At 40.8% G+C, this 25465-nt stretch overlaps 1 protein-coding gene across 1 annotated transcript in view; it reads left to right on the top strand.

The window, feature by feature from the left end:
* USH2A (usherin) overlaps positions 1-25465 on the top strand; it is a 526768-nt gene that overhangs the window by 271216 nt on the left and 230087 nt on the right. The window contains exons 32-34 of the mRNA XM_036235436.1: positions 5852-6011; positions 7503-7674; positions 13289-13436. Of these exons, the coding sequence (XP_036091329.1) occupies positions 5852-6011; positions 7503-7674; positions 13289-13436 (480 nt within the window). The remainder of the gene's footprint in view (positions 1-5851; positions 6012-7502; positions 7675-13288; positions 13437-25465) is intronic.

The raw sequence follows: 25465 nt of genomic DNA, 5'->3' as shown, positions 1-25465 counted from the left end.
AAAAAAGCTATTTAATCAGCCCGGCTTTCTTGGTAGTACTGAGTCCGTACTTCTCAAATTTTCCGAATCTAAAGAAGATCCTCGGTTCCTGCTTTAGCAGAAGCGTCAGCGGTCAGATTTGCGGAACCAGATACGTGGCCTAAAAATAATTTGGGAGAATTAATTTATCTTAACAAAAATCAATTGGATAAAAAAAAATTAATTCTGCCTCGGTTTGAAAATCTTGGCTGTATGTTCATAAGTGTAAATAACGTGCCATCTGAGCATGGAGCGTTTATAAATTTCAGCCAATGAGACATGTACCGATATCTCCATTTCTATTACCATTTATATCTTTGTTCCTATATCTCAGCTTCTCATCCGACTTCACTCCCCACAGCGTCTCTCAGGGGCCCCCATGGTTCCAGGGTCTTCCATAGTGTCTTGGCATTTGGAGTGAGGCCATCCGAGTCACTTCCCTCCCCTGTGCGAAGGGATCACTCCTAGGGTAACCCACTCAGATCCGGTAGATCTTCTCATTGCTTCCGGTTCACGTGTTGGAAACCGAGATCTTTGTTTTCTGTGTCCCTGCCTGCCTACATGCAGCAAGGTCTTGTCTTTTGCTGGGGACAGTCCCCTGCCTGGGACTCTTCCTTGGATATGGGAATCGGGCCCCACTTCCCAAGATCCTGCACATTTCTGTCCCCTTCTTTTTATCTTTATTCCATCAATTTGGTGAATCTGAGGTAGAGGAGGGGAGGGACTACACCCAAAATTATATCTAAACCCTGAGTCTCCTCTGTTCCCATAACGGCTTTGTCCGGGACAGCTTTCCAGCGACTTCTGCTTTCTGCTCAGTCACATTCCGTTTCACAGTGAGAACCTATGCGATAGATAAATCCTGGATCGATAATTTAATTGAGGGAAATTTAGATGAGAATTTAAATAAGAAAAAGACATAGGGTCACAGGCAGGGAAGAGCAGCAGCAGAAGAAAACTTTATTGATATTGATGACAGCCATATTGATCTCGACCCCGGATGACACAGATGCAAGCTTTATAGGGGTTCAGAGGGGAGAGCATGACCCGAGGGCTTCAATTTGAGACCCCATTTGGTTCCGCCAGAGAACTGGCCAACCCATGAAAAGAGAAGAGAGAGACAGCGAGAGACAGCGAGAGAGAGAGAGAGAGAGAGAGAGAGAGAGAGAGAGAGAGAGAGAGGATCGGCACAGCTATTCCTGAGGGCCGCCAAGGGTCCAGTTCAGATTGGAAAACCTAAAATTATAGTAGGCTGAGTACGTTTAGCAATGTCTCCCAGTCACATCTTAGAGATACGAGACGTGTTAGAGAAATCGGATGGTAGGTATAGAAGGACTCCAGGGATTTAGGCAGTCAGGATTTTAAATGGGTGCTGAAAGATCATAGCGAGGAAAATGCAAACGTTGCGAATACTCTGGAAATGAGGAAGGACTAAGAGACCGGACCCTGCGTGGAAGCAGAGGAGTGGCTGCCTTAATGCGACGAATGGGAAAGGTGGAAGGTTACCAGTTTGTGGTCGGATAGGGTAGATTTTAAATTAAGAATCTCGGAGATAGTTCCAGAGGTGATCAAGTGGCGGGTACAACTCTGCTGACTCTTGAATAAATGAAGCAGAGGTGAAGAGCATTACATTGGAGGAAGTTAGAGCGAAGCCAGATTCAGAGATGAGTCATTCCTGAGGATGTTGGAGTTGCCAAAAAATAAAAATAAAAATAAAGGGATTAATGATTGAAAAGGAAACCGAGCCAATGCTGACCTCATTGGGGGAGGGAAGAGGATGACATAGGGGGTTTGATAGATGTCAAGTGGGTCTCGGGCGTGCATTCCCTTCCATAACGAATTGGTGTTCGTGAACCACAGCTGTCTTTTCTCCATTTATGACATGTCCGCATATCCTAGAAAATCTGAAAAATCCGTGCAGTCAAAACAATCATCTATGCGCCCTCCCTCCGAGAGAACCACTGTTAACATTTTGTCATGCCGCTGTCTCCTATTTTTTTATGAAGCTCCCTGTTTGAGAATTACATTTGGGCGTTTGAACAAGTACAACTCTGCCTTTTTCTTGTTTTTACATAGTGATTTTTTTTCTTATTTTTAGGTAGAAAATATGTGTATATTTTATATATATTTTTAATAAATTTTAATAGTGACTCACCTTCATCTCACAATTACGAACCCCGCCATTGGTCCGATAATTGGATTCATTAGACACCTTGGAGTTTTTTAGACATTATATCAAAAAATTGGCAATCTGATAACAGGCATTGAGAGCCCTCTCCGGTCTTGCCCATTGACCCATTCAACGAATAGAAAGGCATGGACGTCACACGATCCTGGAGATATCGTGGTAAACATGATAGAGCAATCTCTTTCTGCTGTCAAGGGGTTCACATTCTCCTGGGAGGGACGCACAGTCAAGACACAAACAACAAGACACTTTGTTCTCATGCTTTGGGAATTTCGATAAGGAACGAAACCAGGTGAAATGACAAGAGAGTGCCTGGGAATGATGGTTGTCATGTTGTTAGATGATTTAAAAAGACCACTCAGAGGAGGACGAGCCTGATCGATGAGAAAAATTCACCCAAGTATAAAGAGAGAGAAAATAGACTTAGAGGAACAGAAATGTGTCTGGTGCGTGGAAGGAGTGAGGAGAAGTAAGCAGGTGTTAAGTAGCATCTCCTCGTGGACCATTATTGAATTTCATTTTAAGAGCAGGAGGGGGCCCCTGCCGGGCCTTTCTCTGGGGAATTCAAAGACCGCTCTTGACCGATGGTCTTGCCTCCTTCAACAGTAGTGGTTTCGGGTGCACTGTGTGTGACTTGACTTACGTGCGTTGTGAAATGATTACCATAATAGCTTTAATTAGCATCCCTGATTCTTACCTTTCCAACTTACCCAGCTCTCCCGATTCTTCTGGTCCTGTTTCCAACGGCATGTTTCAGAGCCTCTAGCGCCAACATCCTTAAACCCTGCGAGACTCTTGGTTGACAGCCGCGCTGTCTCCTAAAACAGAACCCCTTGCGCACCCATGGTCTTTGGGGTAGAGAGTGATGATGCCATTTTCTCTCCTCACCTTGCACAGTCTAAGGGGAAACCCGAAGTAAGAACGGAGGGCTCGGCAGTGTGGGGTGTTCCCTGATTCGATCCCGGTTTCCTAGACGCGGTGCCCCCTCATGCACATCGCCCTTTTATGCATGCTCATTTCCTCATCCTGGTCCCCCCCACCCCACCCCAGTCCCAGCCACCATAGAAATGGATGATTCTCCATCCATGGAGTTGCATCTTTTGTCACAGCAGAGTCCAGGCACAGACAGTAACCTGAGGACTCATTGCTACGAGAGGCGACTCCCCTCGGAGGCAGACGTTCTGGCTGAGCGAGGATGTAGGTGATGGTAGGTTCCGAGCAGGGAGGCTGCACCCTGAAAGGGAGTGAGACCTTCCGTGACTAGGAGCTGCCGTGACGCGGCGCGGCCCTGACGATGCGTTCTGGACCCCAGCAGCCCGACACAGCTCAGGATTCCCAGCAGACACGTGCCACCAAGTATCGGGCTGACTTCGAACGGTATGACTTCTTCACCATTGGCAAGCCGCGTCACCAAACCCCTGCCTCAAGCTTGAATGTGAGAAAGCAAGACAGACGGTCCCACCACTGGCCAAAGAACGATGTGGCATCCAGTCTTGTTGGCGGCTGACCAAGGCGACCTGCTAAGGGCTAGGAGAGAGACTCGTGCAAAATATCCCAGCATCATTCGAAATCGGCCGCGTGGAGGAGTTTCTGGCTGGGGCGTGCTCTTTCAGAGAGGTTGGATGCGTTCTCCTGCTCCAGTACTGTAGCTTGTCCCTAACTGCAGGAGTCCCTTCATTTCTCTAGATTCTGTGTCCCCTTGGTTTTCCTCCTGAGTCTAGAGTTAGAATCCACCCCCCAGCTTCCCATTCCCTGGGAATGCAAGGAATTTGGACACATGGAAGAACCGAGAGGCCGACCAGTCACCAGGTATCAGCAGGGGAAGAAGAAAGGACAGGGGAGTGGCCGCCAGACTGTGTCAGCACATGGACACGTTGCGATTTGGGCCGGGGTCGGACCTGCTGGCAGGCGCTTTTCTCCGCATGCCGTTTCCCCGCAGGAAATGACAGCCGACTCTCTTCCCGGCATCCGAGGCCACGGCTCTCGTTATTTTAACTTCGTAAGTGTCGCAGGATGTCGGTCAGAACAGAGGCCCCGCCGTCCCGCCTGTCGTGCACCCGAGGTGCAGCCGTCCCGGTCACCCGTGGGCCGTCCCTGGTGGCGCCATGCCGTCCGAACACCAGCTCCGAAGTGTCCTCGCAAACGCCTCTTCTGTCCTCCTTGCTGGAGGGGTCCCGCCTCAGCGTGGTACCACTGAGTAGCGCCTGTAGGATAAAGTCGAGAAGAAAACAGGGCTTACTCAAATCGTCGTCTCCTCTTGATTCCCACTTTTTGGTCTAGAGTAGCTAGATTTAGCGTAAAATTATTACTAAGTTTTGCCTTTATCCTGAGGACCTACGTGTTTAACCAATTCATTATACTTTGCATGAACATCAACGTGCTCTTTTCCCAGGTTACTTCTGCTGCTCATGCAACACAAAATCTATTTCCCTGATTCAGGTGGCATTTCATTAATTTTCTTAAGCATGAAATGGTAATGGTTCAAGATTAATGAGGTTTAAGAATATGTGTTACTGAGATCATGATGAAAGTATTTCAAAAATATTCCAGAAAAAAAAACACAAAACAATGATTATTCATAACAGTATAAAAGTGTGACTGATGTTTAAATCTTGGTAAAGTCAATTGAACGTTGGTTAGATGCGTTCGACAAAATAATTATTGAATATCCAGATAAAGGAATTATTCGTGTTATTTCACAAACGAATTAGTAAATTATGGGTTAGTTAATTCAGGGGAACTTGGTATCCATTAGAAAGGAAGACAGGTATAAAGTATAAGGGAAGTTCAGGGGACGGAGAGATTATTACTGGCCGGGGTAGCATTTCACTGCCTTGATAATCTTTCATACCTAGCTCAACTGTATCTGGACCATTGCATTCATTAATTCCTTATTCATTTATTCAAACATATATATTCAAAACCTACAATGGGCCAGGTATTGCGCTAGATGTTGGAGATGCAGAATGAACCTAGCACCATTCCTTTGCTTACAGTGTTCACTTGGATGGATCAAATAGCCATGTAACCAAATCAGTGTGAAACAGCGTTGCAAACACTATGCTAAAGGTACATGGGAGAAAAAGGAGAGGATAATAGCTCCATCTTGTGCCAGGGGTCACAGCAGGATGAGTTAGGGACATCTTAAAGAAACAGGCATTTGCGCCGAGACTGGACAGCTTGAAGGTCAAATAATAGTTGTCAGGTGGACAGGAGAAGAAAGGAATTCAGCAAAAGGAATTACAAGTACAAAGTCATTGTTACAAGCTAGGTATTTGCATTTCAAAAGCAACTCCTGTTGTCTTCAAATATGCTTTAAAAATAATTTTAAATGCCTCATTTATTTTTTAACAGAGCCATTGAACTACCTCTAAACTCCAACTGATTTACCTGGCCATAGGCATTCAAGGAAACAATCAAATCGTTAAACTGGAAAAGTTAAGAGTTTGACTGACTTGTGTATTTAAAAATAACCATAGTGTATTTCAGGGATGAAACAGCCTATATTTTATTGGCATTGATTCCAATGGCTTTTGTTTCTTACTCTAAGCTTTAACAGTTCTAAGAACTAGGAATGTGGAGAAGCGGGATCTCCAGAATGCAATGTATCATTAAATATAAATTCTTGTTTCCCTCACTTCCTAGATTTAGCAGTATTTACCCCCCACCAGTTTCTACTCGGTGCTTGCACACGCGCGGGATGCACGAACAGCTCCCTCGTCAGACTGTGCACGGCCCAGCTGCCGCCGGAGCACGTGGATTCTCCAGCCCTGACCGTCCTGGATTCTAGAACCGTATACGTGCAGTAAGTAGAAACACCGTCTCTGTCCCACACTGGTTCATGCAAGAATCCCGGGGAGTTCAATCAAGGGAAGGGTTTGTGACATAAAATTAATGTTATTGTGATTAAATGCATAGGGGTGATTAGTTCCGTGGTTCTAGGATCCTTTGATTATCACTTGCCAACTTAATTTCCATTTCGTCTTGGTGCAATCAGGCCGAGCTACATGTGCACACAGATTCCATGCGAACTTCAGTGCAGGAAATACTGACCACTCACAGGGCTGCCTTGGGCTTTTCATACATGAGGCATTATTTGTAACGATTTGGAATTAGAGAGTTTTATATACATATATATATATATATATACACACACACACACACACACACACATATATATGTATATATACATATATATATATAGTGTTGTTTTTTTTGTTTTGTTTTGTTTTGTTTTTTAGCATAAACTAGGACCTTCTTGTTCCTTTGCCGTTAAAATCACAAGAAACTTTCACATGTAGGCATGTTCAGGTTCTTTTCGATGTATTAGTGATTTTTACCCATTTCTTAATACAAGAGGCGCAAGGTATATTACAGTACTGAGTTAAACCTCCCTTGCCACCCATTAATACGTATTTACATTCGTGTCTCTTGGTCTCAGTTTTCTCATCTGTTAAAAAAAGAGTTTGAGATGAATTAATTATGATATTCAGTCAGGCTGAAAAACATCATGATTCATGTCCCATTGTTCCAAATCTAAATGCTCCCGTTGGCTTTCCCATGTGCCCTAAGCCGAGTTCGTGTTACTTATCCCAAAAGATTTCCCACTAATCTATGTATTTCTCAATTTACCAATATCTGCCTGTTCCCTGTCCGCCCTCTCATTCCCAGGACACCCTGTAACACTCTCCACTCTTCCTTCTGCCCGCCAAATCCAATCCCATCCATCAGGTATACAGCCTGTGTATCCAAGTAGTGCGTCACCTCATGCAAGAAGTCTTAATTTGAACTTCACTATTTCAGCCCTTCCAATCCTAGACTTCTCTGTATTCTGTAATTGCATGTTAACTGTTAGACTGCTGGCTTTTTTCAAGACAACTCTGTTGTTCTCGCTCTACCATTTCTCATAAGCGCTCAGATGTTTTTATTTTTTCCCAATATTCTGTGGCTTAAATTCAAAATCAAGGACTCACACATCTTGTGTTATTAGGTAATGAAAAATATAATTAACTAGAGAACAGGTACTAGGTCATGTTTTCTTTATACCATTCAATAGGTCTTTAATAAGTACCTGTTGTTTTTTTTGTTATTGTTTTGTTTTGTTTTTTAAGTGAATCAGTTTTGAGCTTTCAGTGTGTGTGTGTGTGTGTGTGTGTGTGTGTGTGTGTTGTTTTTTTTTTTTTTTTTTTTACAGCAACATAAATCCAAGTTCATGTATGTCCTTTAAAACTCTTGCGCATTTCAGGTCGGGCTTGAACGGATGATGATGATTAATGCTCCGTGTTCCCATTCCTAGGTGGGTACAACCAAGACAAGTACACGGGATTCTGGAGCGCTATGTGTTATACATTTCGAATCGCACGCGTGATCTTACCGTTTGGGATGTCGTCCATAACAGCACAGAGCTTTCTCAGCACCTCACGCTACAGCACCTTTCGCCTGGTACTAAATATCTCGTCAAGCTGGAAGTAAGTTCACTCCACTTTTACCAGTTCCTCTGCTCCCATTTCTTCCCTCTGTCCCATCTTCTCCTCCCTCACTGAAAACACAAAAAACAACTAGAACAAAAAAACCTCGCATATTGCTCTTTGCACCAAAAACTCACTTTCACATCCTAAGTGTGAATTCTGTCAGTCTAATAATTTATTTCATATTACGCAGTGACAATCTGAGTCAGTAGATTTTCCCAAATCTAATTTAGGAATATCGGTAATTATTTCTTTTTTATTATTTGCAGAATGTCATAATTGTTGAGAGCTTTTTCTAAAATGCCTGGATTAATAAGGTTATTTCCCCATGGAGCGAGAGAGAATTCATTTGAAAAACAATGCATGGTGTGAAAATTTAAGTCTTCTATTTTAAAATGAAGGTTTAAATGACCCCCAGATAGTCTTGATTGTTATTATATTCTGGTTTGCATTACACTTCTATCTCAAAAGAACAGTCACTTAATAAAACCCTAGAATCAACATAGTTTAGAGGTTTCTTTAGACAGACAATAGCATTTTTTTAATGCAAAATAGCACTTTTATACAAAGGTCTTTTAAAAGACCTTGATGTTACTGTGGAATTTATACTCAGTACTTCCTTTTGTTTTTTGATGAAATATAATCTTTTTTTTTTTAAGTTTAATAGCACATCTGAAAATAACTGAATATAAACATGAGATTGTCCCTATTTGTTTTAAACACACTGTTCATTTTATAGCAATACCTATATAAGGATATTTGCTTTGATAAATGCCATAGAAAATATTCTGCTCTTGATTATGAATAAATTTACATTTATGTAGACACTGTGTATGCATTCATTTTACTTAACATGCTCCTGAGTGCTCTAAATATTATACCACGAGAAAATAAACTACATTCCACTACTGCCAACTGTCTGACCTGGCCCCGGAAAACAAGGACAATCAGACGACGACAGAAATCCCGTCCGTACTGACTCGGCGCGCCTAGGTTCTCGGCACGCCCATGGGTCTGTGATCCGCAGCCTCGATCATGTAGTTTCATTCCCCTACGATGTAAGAAGTACGCTGATCGGATTTTCAAAAGCCAGGACGGAAATCCGCACTGTTTTCCAAACAGTGGTAAATATCAAACTCTAGGAGTCTCTTGCTCAGAAGCAACCAAAATGAAACAGAGCTTGTGGTGCTCTCGGTTTTTATGGGAGGCGGATGGCATGAGACAGAGCTCTGCTCTCAAGGCCGTGTTTAGGATGTGCTGTGCCGTCAGTGAAAATTCGCCCTGGTCTCCTGTGTCGTATAAATCTGTAATGCCTTGAAAGGTAAAACACCACTAGATTGTGATTCTGCTCTCCTGAGTTTCAGTTCGGATTCACCACTGACTGTGTGACCTGAGGTAAATTCACTTAAACACACTGCGTTCCATGTTTTTTTTTTAAGATTAAAATTAGGATTGTAAACTAAATGATTTTTTTTATTTTTTAAATTAGCTTGATTGAATTATAATTGACCTATAGATATTTAAAAGTATACAGTTTGATACGTTTGACATAATGCGCATGTCCTATACATTGTGACGTTTGACATAATGCGCATGTCCTGTACAATGTATGCATATATATATAGACACACCTATATGCATATGCATACATTAATGAAAACATCACCACGGGCAAGATAATGAATTAATTTACAGTCTCAAGGCATTCCCTTTGTCCCTGTGTAATCCTTTCGTTTGGTCCTTCTATATGCCTGCCCCCATCCCTAAGAAATGAAATAATTTTTAATGTCTCTTAGAGCCCTAAAATTCTCTGCCCTAAAATGCTAAAATGGTAACGCCAAACAATAGTCTGTTGAGTCAAACGAGATCTGTCAGCCACTGAAGAGGGTTGGTGCAAGGTGTCCTAAAGACATGGAAGTCATTACCCTAACTCGTGTTAGGGAAATAAATGTGTTCCCGTTATTTTCCACTTCCTCATTAGGGTGGAAAATACACTAATATGTTTTCAGGAAGTGTTCAACTAAAAGGTTTTTTACTTAACTCTGTTAACCAGTAAATGAAATGAACCAGAACGTTTTAGGTTCATCTCGGTTAATTGAGGGATTATTATGTATTTCACAGTTTCCACATAATAACTGGCTTTCAAGGTCATTAGATTAGTGGATAGAGAGCAGGCTCTCAACCAAGTGGAGTTGCCTTTATGGATAGTCTCGTTCTAAGAGTCAAAAATAATATGTTTTTTTAGAAAACAAAACATACAAATAACAAAGCCTTAAAGAAGACATTAGAATAGAGAAAAAAATATGTAGGAATTGGAACCACTGTTATTTACTCCTGACTCAGAGGAGATATGTTACTTCCTGTGGCTTCATTTAATTTTCCTTGTTGGCTGGATTATAAACTCTTGAAGGGTAGAGATTTTGTCTTTCAAAATTCTGTCTGCAGAATCGAGCACAGTGTGTGGTGGGAGCTGGAAGCTCAATAAACAATTCCTGAATGAATGAATGAATGAATGAACACTAAGGATATTTATTTTATTAAAAATCTGAGACTTCCTATATGAATTAATTAATTTGCTGAAAAATGTCAGACTCAGGGACTGTGTGATTCCAAACATGTTCTTTCTACTGGAAGAAACAGCATAACATGTTGCTACACTCAACAAATTGTTTTGTAAAGTGTGGTAACTCCAAATAAAGATAAGTCAGCAATTAAATAAAGAAGCTAGTAAGACAGACAATTATCATGATACGTATGGTTTGATAATTTTCAAACTACGACTACCCATTTGCCTTTTGAAGAATGTCGAGTGGGAAGAGTCTTGGAAATGATAAGTTTAACTTTTCAAAAGATCATTTATGGATGATGCAGCCTTGGTTTTTTTCCTTCATATTTTAAAACATGCTGCATTTTTAACATCCCAGACTTTACTTTCTGAACACAAACTATCAGAGGAATATGCTAGTTTTGGATGTTATTGTCAGTCATGATTTAAAAAATAACTTATATACTTCGATTAGTTATGCATTTCATTGTACCAAAATTCAATCCCCTACAATTTCTTTTATTGGCTATAATCGATAAGAACTGTAGATGTGGTGAAACACCTTATTTTAATGGGACCTTGCCATTTCATAAAGACATCTTTAATTAGCCCACTAGTTGGTTTAGTTTTTCCAAACCACAATTTTAATCAGTATTCAGTGGCATGGAATGCGGTGGCCTCTGGTGCTGACTTATCACAGAAGACACTGATTGGTTTAACTTCATTTAGATAATATCAGATTAGACCAATTAGAAGCGACTTGAAGAACATTTATTTCCTTATTGAGGGAACTAAGATATTGTACTGCTCACTTATACCTCTAAACACATGCTAGAAAAATGTGGGGGAAAATGTATAATTTGCATATAATTCTGTTATTTCAGTAGCCCTTTTTATAATTCTACTTTATTTACAAGGAAAATTATCTCATGAACTCCTTGAATTCTTAAGAGGTTCTTTGACAAGTTACTAGTTTATGAATCTTTGATGACATTGCCAAAAGAGCAGTCCTTCCAAACCAGAGAATTTCATTTATCCCAGAAGGCATCATAAAATCCTGAAAACAAAGTAAATTTTAATTCACATTCTGTTTTTTTTTTTAAAACATATAATTTTATGTTATCTAGTATAGTATTTCTTTGGGGAGAGTTAGCAGGAGAAAATTCTTAGGAGAGGAATGAGAAAAAACAGTAGTGACATATAGACTGTCAGAATTAAATCTTGTCGTGTTAAAAGTTTAAAATAAAATGCTGCAACATTTTTCCCCTCCCAAGGAAAAATCTAGGAAATACAAGTGGAAGGATTTCTCTCTCTGAGGACTGAAAAGAATGATCCGTTGACCATTTTCCTGTGATAGCTATCTCGTGTGGCTTCTTTGCCTGCCATGTTTTCTGGTGGAGTTTTAGCGCATTGGAAATATTTAAATTCTATTTTAATGTTCGGGTAGCTATTCTTGGGCTAATAGTGACTGTCCTAGAGCTCTGAGTCAGGGTTTGGATCCACGCTCAATTGATTCCTCTTTATTTGCAAAGATGCTGTTCTCAGGATGAGTATGGTTTCTCTCTTACATATATATATGCACGTGCCACAGCTGAGAATTAGAGGAAACCCACTGAGGTTAATTAGGCCCCCAATCTTAATGCAGTTTCATGCCCAGGCCACAGTTTAACCTATCTAAAACTTGCTTACTCTGATGAGAATTTATCCCAAAGACACGGGCTACTGTTGTACTCTTAAAATAGGAAGTGAGATTGGTCTCCGTGTCTGTTGGTCATATACTGTTATTTATATGTCTAATGGAGAATTCGCAACTATTCGTCTTAACGTTACGAATAGTATACTTCAATTTAAGAAAATATCTTTAAAAATTAGCTTTCTCCTGTCTTTAGGGAAAAGAATACTGACTGCTTTAAATAGCAAAGGGTCATTCCCTCATCATCAGACCGAGGAGCAGAGATGGGCCCGGAGATGTAAAGACACGTTTTTTAGTTGTTTATATTAGTAATATCTACTTTCCATGAAAATGAACTAAGTACCTGTCTGCTTTTTACGTTGTCCTGCGATTCTGCTTCATTTTCTTACTGATTTGGGTAAAAATTAAGATTTTTTTTTGAAAGATTTTTTCAAATTTTATTGTGTGTTTTACAGTTATAACCTAGAGCAACGTTAAAGCTTCAGTGTAGTTTTTGAATATCTATGTTATATAAAGATATAATTTCTAGTATTTGCTAGCAAATTTAGTCTAGAAAAACCCTACGTGTTTGTCTGTTTCCTGGAGAAACGCTGACACAACAAGGCAGGGGAGATTTTTTCATAGCGCATTTAAACACTTCTTCTGAGATTATTTGCCATTTGTTATGAATGTGCACACAGACATCTCTAAATATATTTCCAATAGAAACATTTCCATTCCCGTCATCAGTGGCACTTTAACAGAGAATTGAGGCTGGCCTGGGACAGGGTAGGAGGTTGTGTTCCGTGGTCCTTTTAAATTTGTCGGCCATGTAACAAAGCCCATGTCCTCTGGCATGTAAGTAAATGACTTGACCCTCGAAGTTATTGAACAGTCACTCAACGACTTCTTTGTTGTCGATATATCAGGAGGATTCTTTTAGCCAATTTCGCAGTGTTAGACTTTAAACGAAGTAGTTATGCTGTAGTAAATCAAAGGCAATTATATTTATTGTCCATATTTTTTTTCCCCCTTAGAAATCACTTGGTTTATCCTGAAGTAGTCTTCAATTTTATTACTTTTCTCATGTGGTATTCTCACACGTGCGTGCGTGCGTGCGTGCGTGTGTGTGTGTGTGTTCATTTTAGGAACTTTCATGCAAGGTTTATTCATCAGGGCTATTTCCCCAGTCAATGTATGCCGTATCTCTAGGCTCTAATTTAAGATGTATTTATATATCTTTCATTCATAGATTCTGGCTTATTTTCTAATGACTGGAAATGGCTTTCTCGTGTCCTAAAAAGCAAAGAACTCTTATTATGAATTCTCTTTCCTCAGCGCTCACCTAAACTTTTGGGACCCAGAGTAAAATGTGCTGATTTTGTGTTTGTTTTCAGGCTTGCACGGGCGGCGGGTGCGCCGTGAGTGAGGCCAGCGAGGCCCTGACGGAGGAGAGCGCACCTGAAAGCGTGCCCGCCCCCCAGGTGCATGCCTCCTCCCCTCACTCCTTCCACATCTCCTGGACGGAGCCCCAGTGCCCGAACGGTTAGTGAACTCTTTTAGCCTCAAGTTAAAAAAAAAGATGATTAGCAAAGGTAAATTAATGTTCTAAACAGCAGCTTCTACGTGGTACTTAATTTCTAATGATCATTTTAGCACATAAAATACCTGCGATAGTATCATTGTCTGTAGTTGGGAGATGGTGCCCACACACGATTTTGGTGGCTCAAAAGTGCTCCCTTTTGATAGTTCTTGTGTACTGCATCTTATTGTTTAGTATGTTCCTTGTGAAGTAAAGAGAACAAACGAGGATTCCCAAAGAACGTCGTCGTGAGCGCGGCAGTGTATTTTCAGTGACTTTCTGCTTTTGACAGTCATTAGTTCTTTCTTGGAGAAGTGGAAATGCGCGAAGTTCATGCACCTGTTATTTCAAAATGCTTTTGATTTAATAAGTTAACCTCAAAAGAGACCACTTGGAAATTTGTTCTTTTTTAAAGCATGTTATTTATAAATATTTCAACATGCAGTTTTAAAACAGTGCATACATTAAATGTATATACGTTTATACTTGAAGATGATTGTTTATATTTCTAAGTGATATACACATCTTCGCATAGAGAATTAAGTTAGCCAGTTAAAGTTTGCTAAAATGGAATCTTATAAAGAATTTTTGTAATAGCTTGGGGTAGAAATTGCTTTATTTTATTATTGATATTCTATTATTGAATATATCTTTATGTTTCACACAGCAAAGTGCATTTTTCTAAACAGTAGAAGCTTACATGCTATCAAATTTCTTAAGACAAATATCAAGAAGAATGTTAACATCTTAGCAACTGTTTTAAGTAACACATTACTGAAAATTGAAATGATCTCTTTCAGCATAGCCAAAAAGAATAAAGGAAAAAATTGACAATTTTATTAGTTTGTCTTATGTTTACTATGATATTAATTATTCTAGTCATCTCATCTTAATTAAACTTTTGGCAAATGCATTCGCTATATTTGAGGGAGTGGAGAGAGCTCTAATAATGAGAGCGAATGATTATCTCTGCTATTGAAGTTATTCCTGTAGTGTTACACATTTTCTAAGAGAAATAAATGGATGTCTACTTGATACTTAAACAGTCAGAAATCTTGTCATACTTTGTGTTCCACAGAGAAATCTAGTCCACAGGTGACAGTGAAAATGTTAGTGATTTATCCCAGTTAGATCGCTGTTACATGCAATGACATGATTTGCATACTAGCATCTCTTCCTTCCTCCCAGTCATACTTGCGACTGGCATTACAACTGCGCTCGGACCCCCATGTTGACTAGAGAAGCACTTTCTATGCTTCAGAGAATCTTCACATATTATATTGTGTACATTTGTAAGCAGTTTTCAAATATATTCATTATAAACAATTAGAATTTGGAGAGGTTTGTGTTAACCTTTACATTGTATTCTAAAGTCCTGTGTTTAGTCTCAAGAATTAAAAAAAAAAAAATTATTGTGGTGCAGCGATTAGACATTTAAAAAGTAATAGTTTTATTATTTTTCTTCTCTTCTTTTCCAACCATCTACAAATTTGCCAGCATTTGGTGTCTTTTATCCATATTCCGGAGAAGGGTAATCTGATTGTTGGAAACTATCTCGTCCTTCTGTGTGTTTTGAAAGACCCCACTGTTCCCCCTAAAAACAAACAAACAAACAAACAAACAAAAAACCGCAAAGGATAAAGTCCAGATTCTTCATTCTGGCGTTCGGCTCACTCCCAGCTTGTGACTCAGCCTGCAATTACATAGCCTCGTGACACACTTTCCTTTCGAGCCACGCTACAGTATTTATGGCCGAATGCAGTATTGGAAGACACGAGTGCAGAGTCAAGTAGACCCAGGGTCAAATCTCATCTCTGACGTGTAATAACTGTGTCACTTCGGGAGGTTCACTAACTTCCATGAATCCTAGTTTCTTTGATTGTAGAATTGGAGTTAACAATTTGTACCATCCGTCTGTCTTTACACATAGAAATCTCATTCCTCAGGGCTAAACCGTAGGCTTCCTGTTTCATGAAATTGTTCCGCTCTTCTTTGAGTTTAAGCTAAACTTTTCTCTTGATCACATGACTTGTTTTTGTGCCTTCATAGTGACATATACTTCATTGATCCTAGACTCAGATTTATTTGGGTTTGTGTCCAACATGCCTACGAGAGGATAAGGATCACAGATCATCTATTTTTCTTTTCCTTCACAGAACCTAATACAATGCTGTACTTTCTGTTAATACCTAATAATATTTGGGTTATTTGGTTGTTTCTTGTGAAAAGGCATTCAAACAGGGACATATGTACTATAGAGTCCTCGCTCTTTGATGATACCAACAGATAGAATAGAAGTAGTTATAGGCCACTTCCTGAATATATTCGTTTGAAATGTATTTGTTCCTGAAATATATTTGTTTCGCCGTGTGGGGTATGAGACTAGGATTTTCTTACAGGAGTTTGGATTTTGCATTTGAATTTAGAATTTTGAATTTTCTTTGTTAGCGCGCTTCCCATTCGAAATCAGTGGAACTAGGCCTGCATTACGATGTATGCTACATTATCGTTGCGTCCTGATTTCTGAATATGCTGCAGAAGTGTAATGCAATTGAAGAATAAGATAGGTTTCACCTTTACGTCGCTAAAGAAACTCTTTCAAATGGTTTTACACAGTGTTTCTCAAACGTGTCTGGTCATCAGAACCGTCTGGGGGGCACGAATTGGAGAAGAAGGTTCTAGTCAGTCCCATCAGCTCGGTTACCATCAAAATGCTGATGAGGTGTCACGCCCCCCTCTCCGTGGGGCCCCGCCCGGAAGCCTCCGCGTGGATTTCTCTCGCATATTAAACTCGGCGTTTCCAGGTCGCGCTCTCGTGTTCTCTGCTCCTCCGCCTGCCCTTTCTCTGCGCCCCTCTCTCGCCGATTAGCATCACCCAGTTACCCAGCCAGAACCCTGGGTGGTGCCCTTGACCTCGGCTCTTGCTCACCTCCGAGTTCCCTTGCCACTTGACACCCCCATTGCCGTCTTCCGGTAAAGACCGCTAACATCTTCCACCCAGATAACTTCGAGGGCCTCCTCGTGCCCTGCAAAAATCTGAAATTGTTTATTCAAAATACATTTCGATGAATTACGTGGTGCTGCCATACCGACGACAATCGCTGTGAGTTCGCCCAATCTTTTTACTCCTCAGGGGATCAGATTTCCTTGTGGGAAATATCCGTGTGAACAGATAACCACAGGGTAGGGATGTGCACGAGGTTCCGGGTGTGTGGAGGAGAGGCTTCCCGTGGAGACCAGCAGGCTGTGGCCTCCCGCAGGGTCCTGGTTGAGACGGAGCGCGTCCGGAGGAACACGCGTGTTTGGATGGCCCAGTTCTGCGGCAGGTGCCGCTCGCCTGGTTTTGTGTGCTCCAGACTCCAAAATCGTGGCTCTGTTGGTCAGTCATATTCCTCAGTAGATTATTTCCCTAGGACATTATAAATATGAAAAGATGTCTAGAAACAGTGACACACTATGAAAGATATAATAAAAGGTTCTGATATAAATCTTTAGTTCTTGCCTTTCAAGCGGACGGTCAGCTTTAGCTTAGGAAACAGGCTTTCTGCTTTTCGATTGATTGTGATTTCAGTGATCAGCTCCCATCCATTAAAGTTTGGTGATAATCTTTACATAACAATATGATGGAGACATCTTTTCATGGCAGTTAAGTGCAGCTCAGCTTTACTCCTTGAAAGGCAGTATGAAATCCCGCAGAATGAAACCACAGCTTATGGGACCCATCTTTTATGGATGGACATTTAAGCTACCATGATGGCGCTCTTATAAATAACGCCATTTGCTGTAATTGCCTTAATCTGCCAAGCAGAGTCTTTAAGTACCGGGTCGTTATCACTGGATTCACACCGAAGACTTTGCTTTCCTTCCAATATGCCCTGCCGCATCCTCGTTCCTGGCTTCGCACACCTGTGAAAGTGGCGATGAGACATGTCAGCTCTGTCTCTCCCTCCGAAGTGCTTTGCATCCACTTTCCCTCTGGCAAAGGCATTCTCTCCAGACTCTGATTCCAGGCAGGATTGAAACACCCCTGAAAAGAGCCGCTTTTAGGTCTGAGGTGGACAGGAACTCTTTGTTCTGTAGGACCGTGGCTCTTCTTTTGTAGTACTGTCAGCCGTCAGTGACGAGTCGCACGAAAAATTACTGTCTAATCAGTTCGTGACCTGCATCGTGTAGATTGCAGTTGCATGATTAGAATCACACTGTGGAGACCTTCCACATCCTCACGAGCCGTCATTCCTTTCAGGAGCTTGGGCCATAGAATCTGTAAGTTATGTTTTTTATTTCACGCCTTATTCCTGCCTTGCTAAAGACGGCATCGACACCTGGCGATACCAAACTCTATCTCATTGCCTCGCGTAACATGTAGTGGCATTTTAAACTAATTAGAATATTAAAAAATATATACTAACTAAAAATATAGAATATAAACATGCTTCTCCTTTATGAAGGCTTAGAATTCCTTGTAACGATCCACTATCATGACCTACGCACATTTACCGAAAGCAGTTTGCCTGTCAGACTGCGACCCACACGCGGGGGGGGGCAGGGACTCTGTGTGGCTCGTCCACTCTTCTGGTCCCGGCGCTTGTCGGGAGGGCGCTGGTCATGGAGCCGATGGGTTTTAAACAGCCGACAAATGAATTCATGTTTCCCGAAGATAGAGATAATAATAACATGGTAATTGTGTCGCCGTGAGAGGCACATGCGTGTGCAATCATACGACACACACACATGTGCACCTGCAGCGTGCTTTCCCATTAGGTAGTTGTGGGGGGGGGGGTGATCTCAGAGGCGGGGGGAGGCACCGCCCTCTCGGCCTGCAGCCCTCTGCATTGGCCCCGCTTCGTGAGAATTTGTACCGAGACTGGCAATGATGGTGGTAAGAGTAGAAAAGTTTTAGGAAGTTATTATTTTTGTCCCACTCGTATATACTACTGTGAGGATAAGAGAACATTTAGTTCAGTTTTTTTTAACATACACATTATTTCAGGAACGGGTGACAGAAAAACCCATTTTACACATTCTATATATGCTGAGGACATTAAGAGATGCTCGTAGAGAAATAAAATATTATAATGTATGTACACGAAGGTGTTCATGTAAATATTGAAAACTCCCTTCATGCAAGGAAAAAGGATTTTATTTCCCGCTAACAATAATAATAGTAGCTATAATTTATAACTATATGCCAGGCACATTTATTCCCATAACTAGCCCATGAAACAAGTATTATTATTCCCAGATTCAGATGTGAAAACTTTGATTTATAAGTATTAAGCAACTAAGAGAAAACAACCTAGTTAACTAGGAATGTAATACAAAACAAGATGTGATTCATGATTTTATTTCCTACTACTCTTTGCCTGAACTTTTTGTAGAAATGTTTGTAATGTAGGATTCCATCAGGCCTTGTTAAAAAAAAAACAAAAACAATTTTTTAGTTTCTTCAACTTGATTAGCCTTGTTCTTAATGCCAATACTCATTAATCCTAAGATATCTGTTCTGATTTTTCTCCAATTTAAAAAAAAATAACTTTTTAAAAAAATTTATTTTGAAATAACTTTATTTTTAAAAAGTCAAAATGTGGTTCTATTTCCTTTCTTGGAAATGCTCAGTTTTAACAGGAGGAATGGGTTATCGAATCTGGTGAATCACTTAGGAAAACTGCTTGACAGTTTTGAGCAAACCTTGGGTAACCTTTATGAAACACCTCCAATGAGTTTGTCAGGTAGAATTTCCCAAGCACAATCTTTTTCAGATTCCACCGATTCCATTTTTAGGAGGGCGTAACAGTAATGAGGCATTTTCCACAATGTGAAAGCTATTCTCTCTTTTCCTTTCTAATTGAAGGACCAGTTATCCACGCGGGGACACATCTGCCACATGCAATCATCATCTGGACTTTGGGCGGCGGTGGCGGGGTGGGAACCCTCAGTTGAGATTCATGTTGTTATGTCGTACTGGAAAAAACAAACTAGTACGTTTGAAACATCAGCATTCACTAGACATGCCATTTCCATGACACACAAGTGCATTGCTGTTTAATTCTCACAGTTAACAGAATTCTTTAGTTTAAACAGAGATACCTTGTATTGAGTTTATGTCATATCATACTGGCGCTGAGTTTCCTTGGTTGTATGTGACAACATTGTGAGCACCTTGGGAAATAACTCGGCATAACGTCGTGAAGAGGCGTGCAGATGCACGTCCCAGTGGACGGTTATGACTCGGCTTCCCCGTGAAAATTAAACACCTTAAAAATTCTACCATTATGGGAAGAGAAAGGTGATAAACTCGAAACTGCTCACCCTGGATAGCCAATGGGAATTAAATATTCATTTGGTGGATTTCCCATTAAAGAACTGAATTTGTAGAAGTGGATTCAATAACCTGGTTCCCCTTTACCACATGGCACAATAATACTGTTTTATCTTGTTATATCTACTGATCGTTAGCACAACAGATAAGTGAGGGGAAAAAAGCACACACACAAAAAAATATAAGACAGCGCCATATAATTCAATTCCCGTATATTTGTTTGTTGTTGTTATTTCAGGTAATTTTTCTTTTCACCTCTCTCAACCCACTCTTCATTCTTCTCCATTCAGCTGGGGATGCTTTATTTTCATGTGTTGCTCCGCCCTTACCCTACCTGTATCTTCGTAAGTGGGCATCTCGCTAAATTATCCTCACTTGTCCACTTGACTTGCCGTTAGTTTCCTCCTGAGGCTGACTGATTTTCTAAATCTCATGTAATCCACACTTAACACACAGCATTTTGGGGGCCGGATGTAGAGATAAATGTAAAATGCTTTCCTTCTTCATTCTAAGAGTACCAAAAGTAAATAACCAAACAAAAATTCTGTGTTGTTACACTTTGTTTCGACACACTAGATATTTTAAAAGCAGATAGAAAGAGCTATGTTCAAAAGATAGAGGCAAATTCTTTAATGAATCTGATATTTAACTTTTTAAATAGGAATCAACTTGATCTCATTGAAATCTTTCTGTTATTATGAAATCTTTGTTGTAATTAATCAGATATTGATTAATAACACTTTTCCTCTTGAGGAATTAGTTCTAGATATCAAGTCCAGTTTAAGGGTCAGTTTCTCAAATGTTTTATTCCTTACGCTACTCAGACTATTAGCATCTACCTTCCTCCACCCCCCCCCCATTTTTTCTTCTGTTCCATCTGCTTCTTCTTTAATAATAAGCTTCACATGTACACAATGCCCTTGGTGGTCTCACTTAGACTGAAAATTTTATGAAGGCGGGAACCAGAGCCATTTTGATAACTTCTGTATTCCCAGCATGCGGTACAATGCCTGGCACATAGTAGGTACTCCATAAACATTGACTGATGAATCAGATTAGGACCAAAACCAAATCCACCAAGTACAGCAGATTTTTTCCAAAAACTTATGATATTTAGTATTTTTCTCACTGTACTCTCTCAAATTGATTGGGGCAGGGGAGGAGCTTAAAGAGTTAGCACACACGTGTAAACAACTGCTGTGATGAGAGAGCGTGCCAGTAAGGAATGCACACCTGCCTAAAATGTGTTTTTGAGACCTGTGCAGGTTATTTAGTGCAAGAGAAATGCAGTATGTGACATAGACCAGGAGAGGAGGAGATCGTTGAAGGTGAGATTCCCATAGCAAATCAGGCTTTGTCTTACCCTTGAAGAAAGGGGCGATTCCATTTCCTTCCTTTTATGTGTTAACAATTAATTCCCAAGGTGCTTTCGTAATATGCTCACTCATTTGATTCTCACATTAACTCTGTCAGGCCGCCAGGGCAAGGAATGTAAACCTCCCCTCCCCCATTTTATTGGTGATGAAATTTAAGTTCAGATTTTCTGCTTGGGCTCACTGACCAACTGGTCAAGGTGTGTGGTCATGAAAGCCAGGTGCAGTAAGAGGAGAGCTTTGCAAAGGGAAACCATCAGCTCAGGGAACTTAAACTTTGTTTCCCGAGTTTGTTTCTGGGGTTTACGTTTTCTCCGCCAGCATGGAACAGAGCATCCAGAACATAGTAGGCACTCGGGTAGGCACTCAGGAACTAATTCACTATCAAATGGCTAGTCATTTACCTGTCTATGCAGAAAACAGACAGTTAAAAATAATTGGCCAATGTATACTGTTCTACACCTCGATTATTTTTCCTCTTGACATCTTTTCATGTGAGAACATGTAGCTCTCTCCTGTTTTTTCTTAAAAGCTTTATAGAATGTCATCAAGTGAAACTGCAGGTCTTAGGCCACCATGAGTCTTCCAAGTCCGTGTGATAAGTGTCCATTCATTGGTGAAGCCGCATCTCATCCATGCCGGCTAACCATTACTCACAAACAGCGCTGACAGTGTGGTCAGGCGCTTGGTCCAGTGTACAGTCCTCGGATAGATCCTCATTTATCCTGAGTTAGTGATGCAAGAAGGATTCAGCCAACTGTTAGATGCTCAGGAGTCCCCAAGGCTGCAGAAATGGCCCCGGACCAGCTGTTAACTCCTTCCTTCTCAAACAAAAGCAAACTAAAAGGTCAAAAGTAAAGGGTATATATATATATTTTAAGTTTGCTTACTTCCATAAAGGTAGATATCATTTCTTAGGCTTTCTTTCCCGCAAAGCACCAAGCATAGTACCTTGCAGGTGTCTGACTTTCAGTAAACATGTTAATCTTTTCATTGGGCACATTTCATTGCTTTTAGGGCCATAGCATATTCTTCAGTTCTTAATCCAAGTGAAATTCTTAAAGGGTGTAGAAGAGAGAATTAGGCTGGAAATGGAGGGCGGGGGTGGGGCCATCGGTGGAACCGGACGGTCGAGTTCCACGCCTGACTGTGTTTGTATGACCTTGAAGTAGCTTAGCCCCTCCAAGGTGCCTCACCTCTGCAACACGGTTGATAATGGTCCGTGCTTCTTGGTGGTGTCTAAATTAATGGAAGTAACTTCTATGAAGCGTGCAGCCTATTGTCTAACAAAGTTTCAGTACATTTTCAATAATAAAGTGTTTATAATTTCAAAAATACATGGCATTTCAAGAATATAGCATTTTACTTTTCTCAAAGCTGTTCATGTATATCTTGTCTTCTAGCCAAAAAAAAAAAAAAAAAAAGAAAAGAAATTGTCTCCTTAGGCTTTATTTAAAATGCCCACTAAGCTATATTCATTAGTTTTTATTACTTGGTGAATCCGGAGTCATTGAAAATTGTTATGTTAATAGAGATTTGAGACTTATTACTAAGTGTATGTTTTTGGAACTGAATTACACAGTGTTTTATGTAATACTTATGTCAGAAAGTCTCCTACTAAAAACAAACTGTGAAATTCACCTGCATATCTTGATAAGAAATGGACTGTTCTCTATGAATGATGTCTCCTCCTGTCCACAGATTTACTGCAGTTCGACTGTGTGTCCTTAATTCAGGATTTTGTAGTTGACAGCCTTGTCCAAACCAGATCAAAGGGAACCCCTACTGCAGACTCAGGCTCCTTTTTCGAGGGCATATGTGGACACCAGCTCTAAACCACAGTGGTATTCCACTTTGGCCTGCCCTTGAGATCTGGTGATTGGTTGGTAAAACTTGGACCAAAAAGGCAGAAAACCCAGAGAGGCCAACATCCCAAGTCTGTTCCATCCTCCCTACATGTTTACACTGACACCAGCTTCCTGCCCCTGAGATGGGAATTCTCACCTTGCTGGTACTTAGTGAAGCCTGATGAATTGTGTATGGGTCATGCTCGGATACATGTTTTGAAAAGCATCCCTCTCTCCGTAGTATGAGGAATGAATCTTATGGGCATATGAATAACACGTCAGGACTCGTAGATAGCTACTCTTCTCAGGCATGAGATGACGGTGCATGTATTGGATGGCCGTGGAAATGGGTAAAGATAATGTGGATGTAAAGTCTAGAGGACTCATTGATGGGGTCGGTGTGGTTGATGAGGTGGAGAAGAGCCTCTAATTTACCTTCAAGGACAGAATGCATTTAGCTACTTACTATACCTACAATTCGGTTCTACAATTGATCTTTTTTAGCCATTTCTACAAATGCTGTCAAATACTGCATACTGATATAGAATTAGAGGTGTGTGTGTCTCTGTGTGGCTCTCTGTCTCGTGTACACGCGCATGCACACTCGCTCGCTCTCTCGCTCGTGTGTGTGTGTGTGTGTGTGTGTGAGAGAGAGAAAGATTTCACCTGCATGGAAGTTGCAGGTCTGTTTCACCTACCTTTCAATTCAGATGCATTCCAGATACTAAAAGGTGTCACACCAGTTGAATTAACTGCCGCAAATCTCATTCAATTTCATACTCAGCTCAGTCGTCATTTACTCATCTTCCTCTAAGCCCTTGTCTCAGTAACCATCTATCACTTCTTTATCTATAGTCCCAGATACCATGGTTCTCTAGTTTCTCAGCGCAGCTCGGTAGGGGTTGAATGGCCGGCGTGCGGTAGACAATCCAGAGAAGTAGCTTTTCACCGACAGTCACTGAGGGGGAATGGAGTGCTCAGAACGTAGACACAAGAAGTGATAAAGTGTAGCCGCTGAGTGATGTTAAGGTTAAAAGAGCTGTGTGAATATTCCGTCTCATCAGTCCCAAAAGATATTACCGAATTAGAGAATATAGTCTTTGACTCCATAATGCACAGTTTGGGCCATCACAAAAGGGTTCAATTGTATTCATTATAGTCCGAATGCGAAGATAGGTGAGTCTTTAGTGCTTGCTGGGAAGATTTCTTTCAAAAATGGTTCAGCTTTTTAAAGTTTGTACTTTACGATGAGATTTAGTTATAACAAAAATGAACTTTTATGAAATATCTCATTTCCCAATATGTCAGATAAATGAGATATTAGGCATAAAGTCCTAACAAAAAAGAAATTCTCTGTTCCCCAATTACATAAGAAAAAGGAAATATTGGTTTGGATGCTTTCTATTTCAGTGTTGAAAAGTAGGTCAAGTAGATAGCAATTCAGACATCTTACATTTTCTTTAAGATCTTCTGCAACACATTATTTGCACATAAGATTTGTGAGTGTGTGTGTAAGGATTCAGTGATTGCTTAGGAGAGTGCCTGGCACATCATAATTTCTTGTCATCATTACCATGATTTTTATCCATTTTTCTTCTCTTGAATTTTCTTTTAAATAGTTGGTTTTTCATTATGGGTTTTTCATTATGTATTTTTCATTTCTTAGTTTTAATTCATTCGTGTGTCAAGTATTAAGCGGCATTCAATCAAATACTTTAGGTGTCCTTTGAGTTGTCACACAGATGGTCACACTGAAATAAGAGGGAACAGATGTTGGCGGCCACAGCCTTCTGGGGAGACTTAGTGGCACGTCACAGTAAGATGAAGATTCTCTCTCAAAATTTTGGAAGTAAGCGAAATGGACCTGCTTACAGAAAGATACACTGCACAGTTATCTTCAAAAAAAGGAAAATGAGTCATAGCAGTAGCTTTACTAAAGTCGGAGCTCGTTTAAATTTAAAACAGCTTTAATCCCAAAGGATGTAGTGATCGAGATCTAATTGATCAAACAGAAAATGTGCTAGGTATTTAAGCCCAACTTTCTTTAATATGAGGAGTTAGCGACGCAAGCGTTGGAAGGAACACAGGGAAAGGAAGCGGATACTGGACAAGCGGAAAGTGTGATCACCGGCAGGTCACCAACTGCCCTGGGCTGGAGCCACAGGGTCACTGCTGGCTGCCATATTTGCTGGTCTGATGCACGAACCATCCGGAGACGCGGTCCCAGCTGGAGTCGAAGTGCCAGTGAGATTGCACTCCTGCAGGGGCTGGAGAGGCAGAAGAGGTGCTTCTGCAGCCTGGGCTGCTGGAGGCTGCAGCTGCTTTGGCCCTTTGCTGACCTGGCAGCCGCCATCGAAGGCCTCGGCTCGTGGAGCTAAATGCCGGATGACGTTTTCTGTCTTCCTGCTCCTACCCTCCTAGCAGTGCCTCCTGTTGGTGAAACCTTTTAGGAA

This window comes from Rousettus aegyptiacus, unplaced genomic scaffold (assembly GCF_014176215.1).
Source record: "Rousettus aegyptiacus isolate mRouAeg1 unplaced genomic scaffold, mRouAeg1.p scaffold_m13_p_18, whole genome shotgun sequence".
In the NCBI taxonomy this organism is placed as follows: domain Eukaryota; kingdom Metazoa; phylum Chordata; class Mammalia; order Chiroptera; family Pteropodidae; genus Rousettus; species Rousettus aegyptiacus.
Note: the sequence above shows the minus strand (reverse complement) of the source record. Positions and strands in the feature narration are given on the sequence as shown.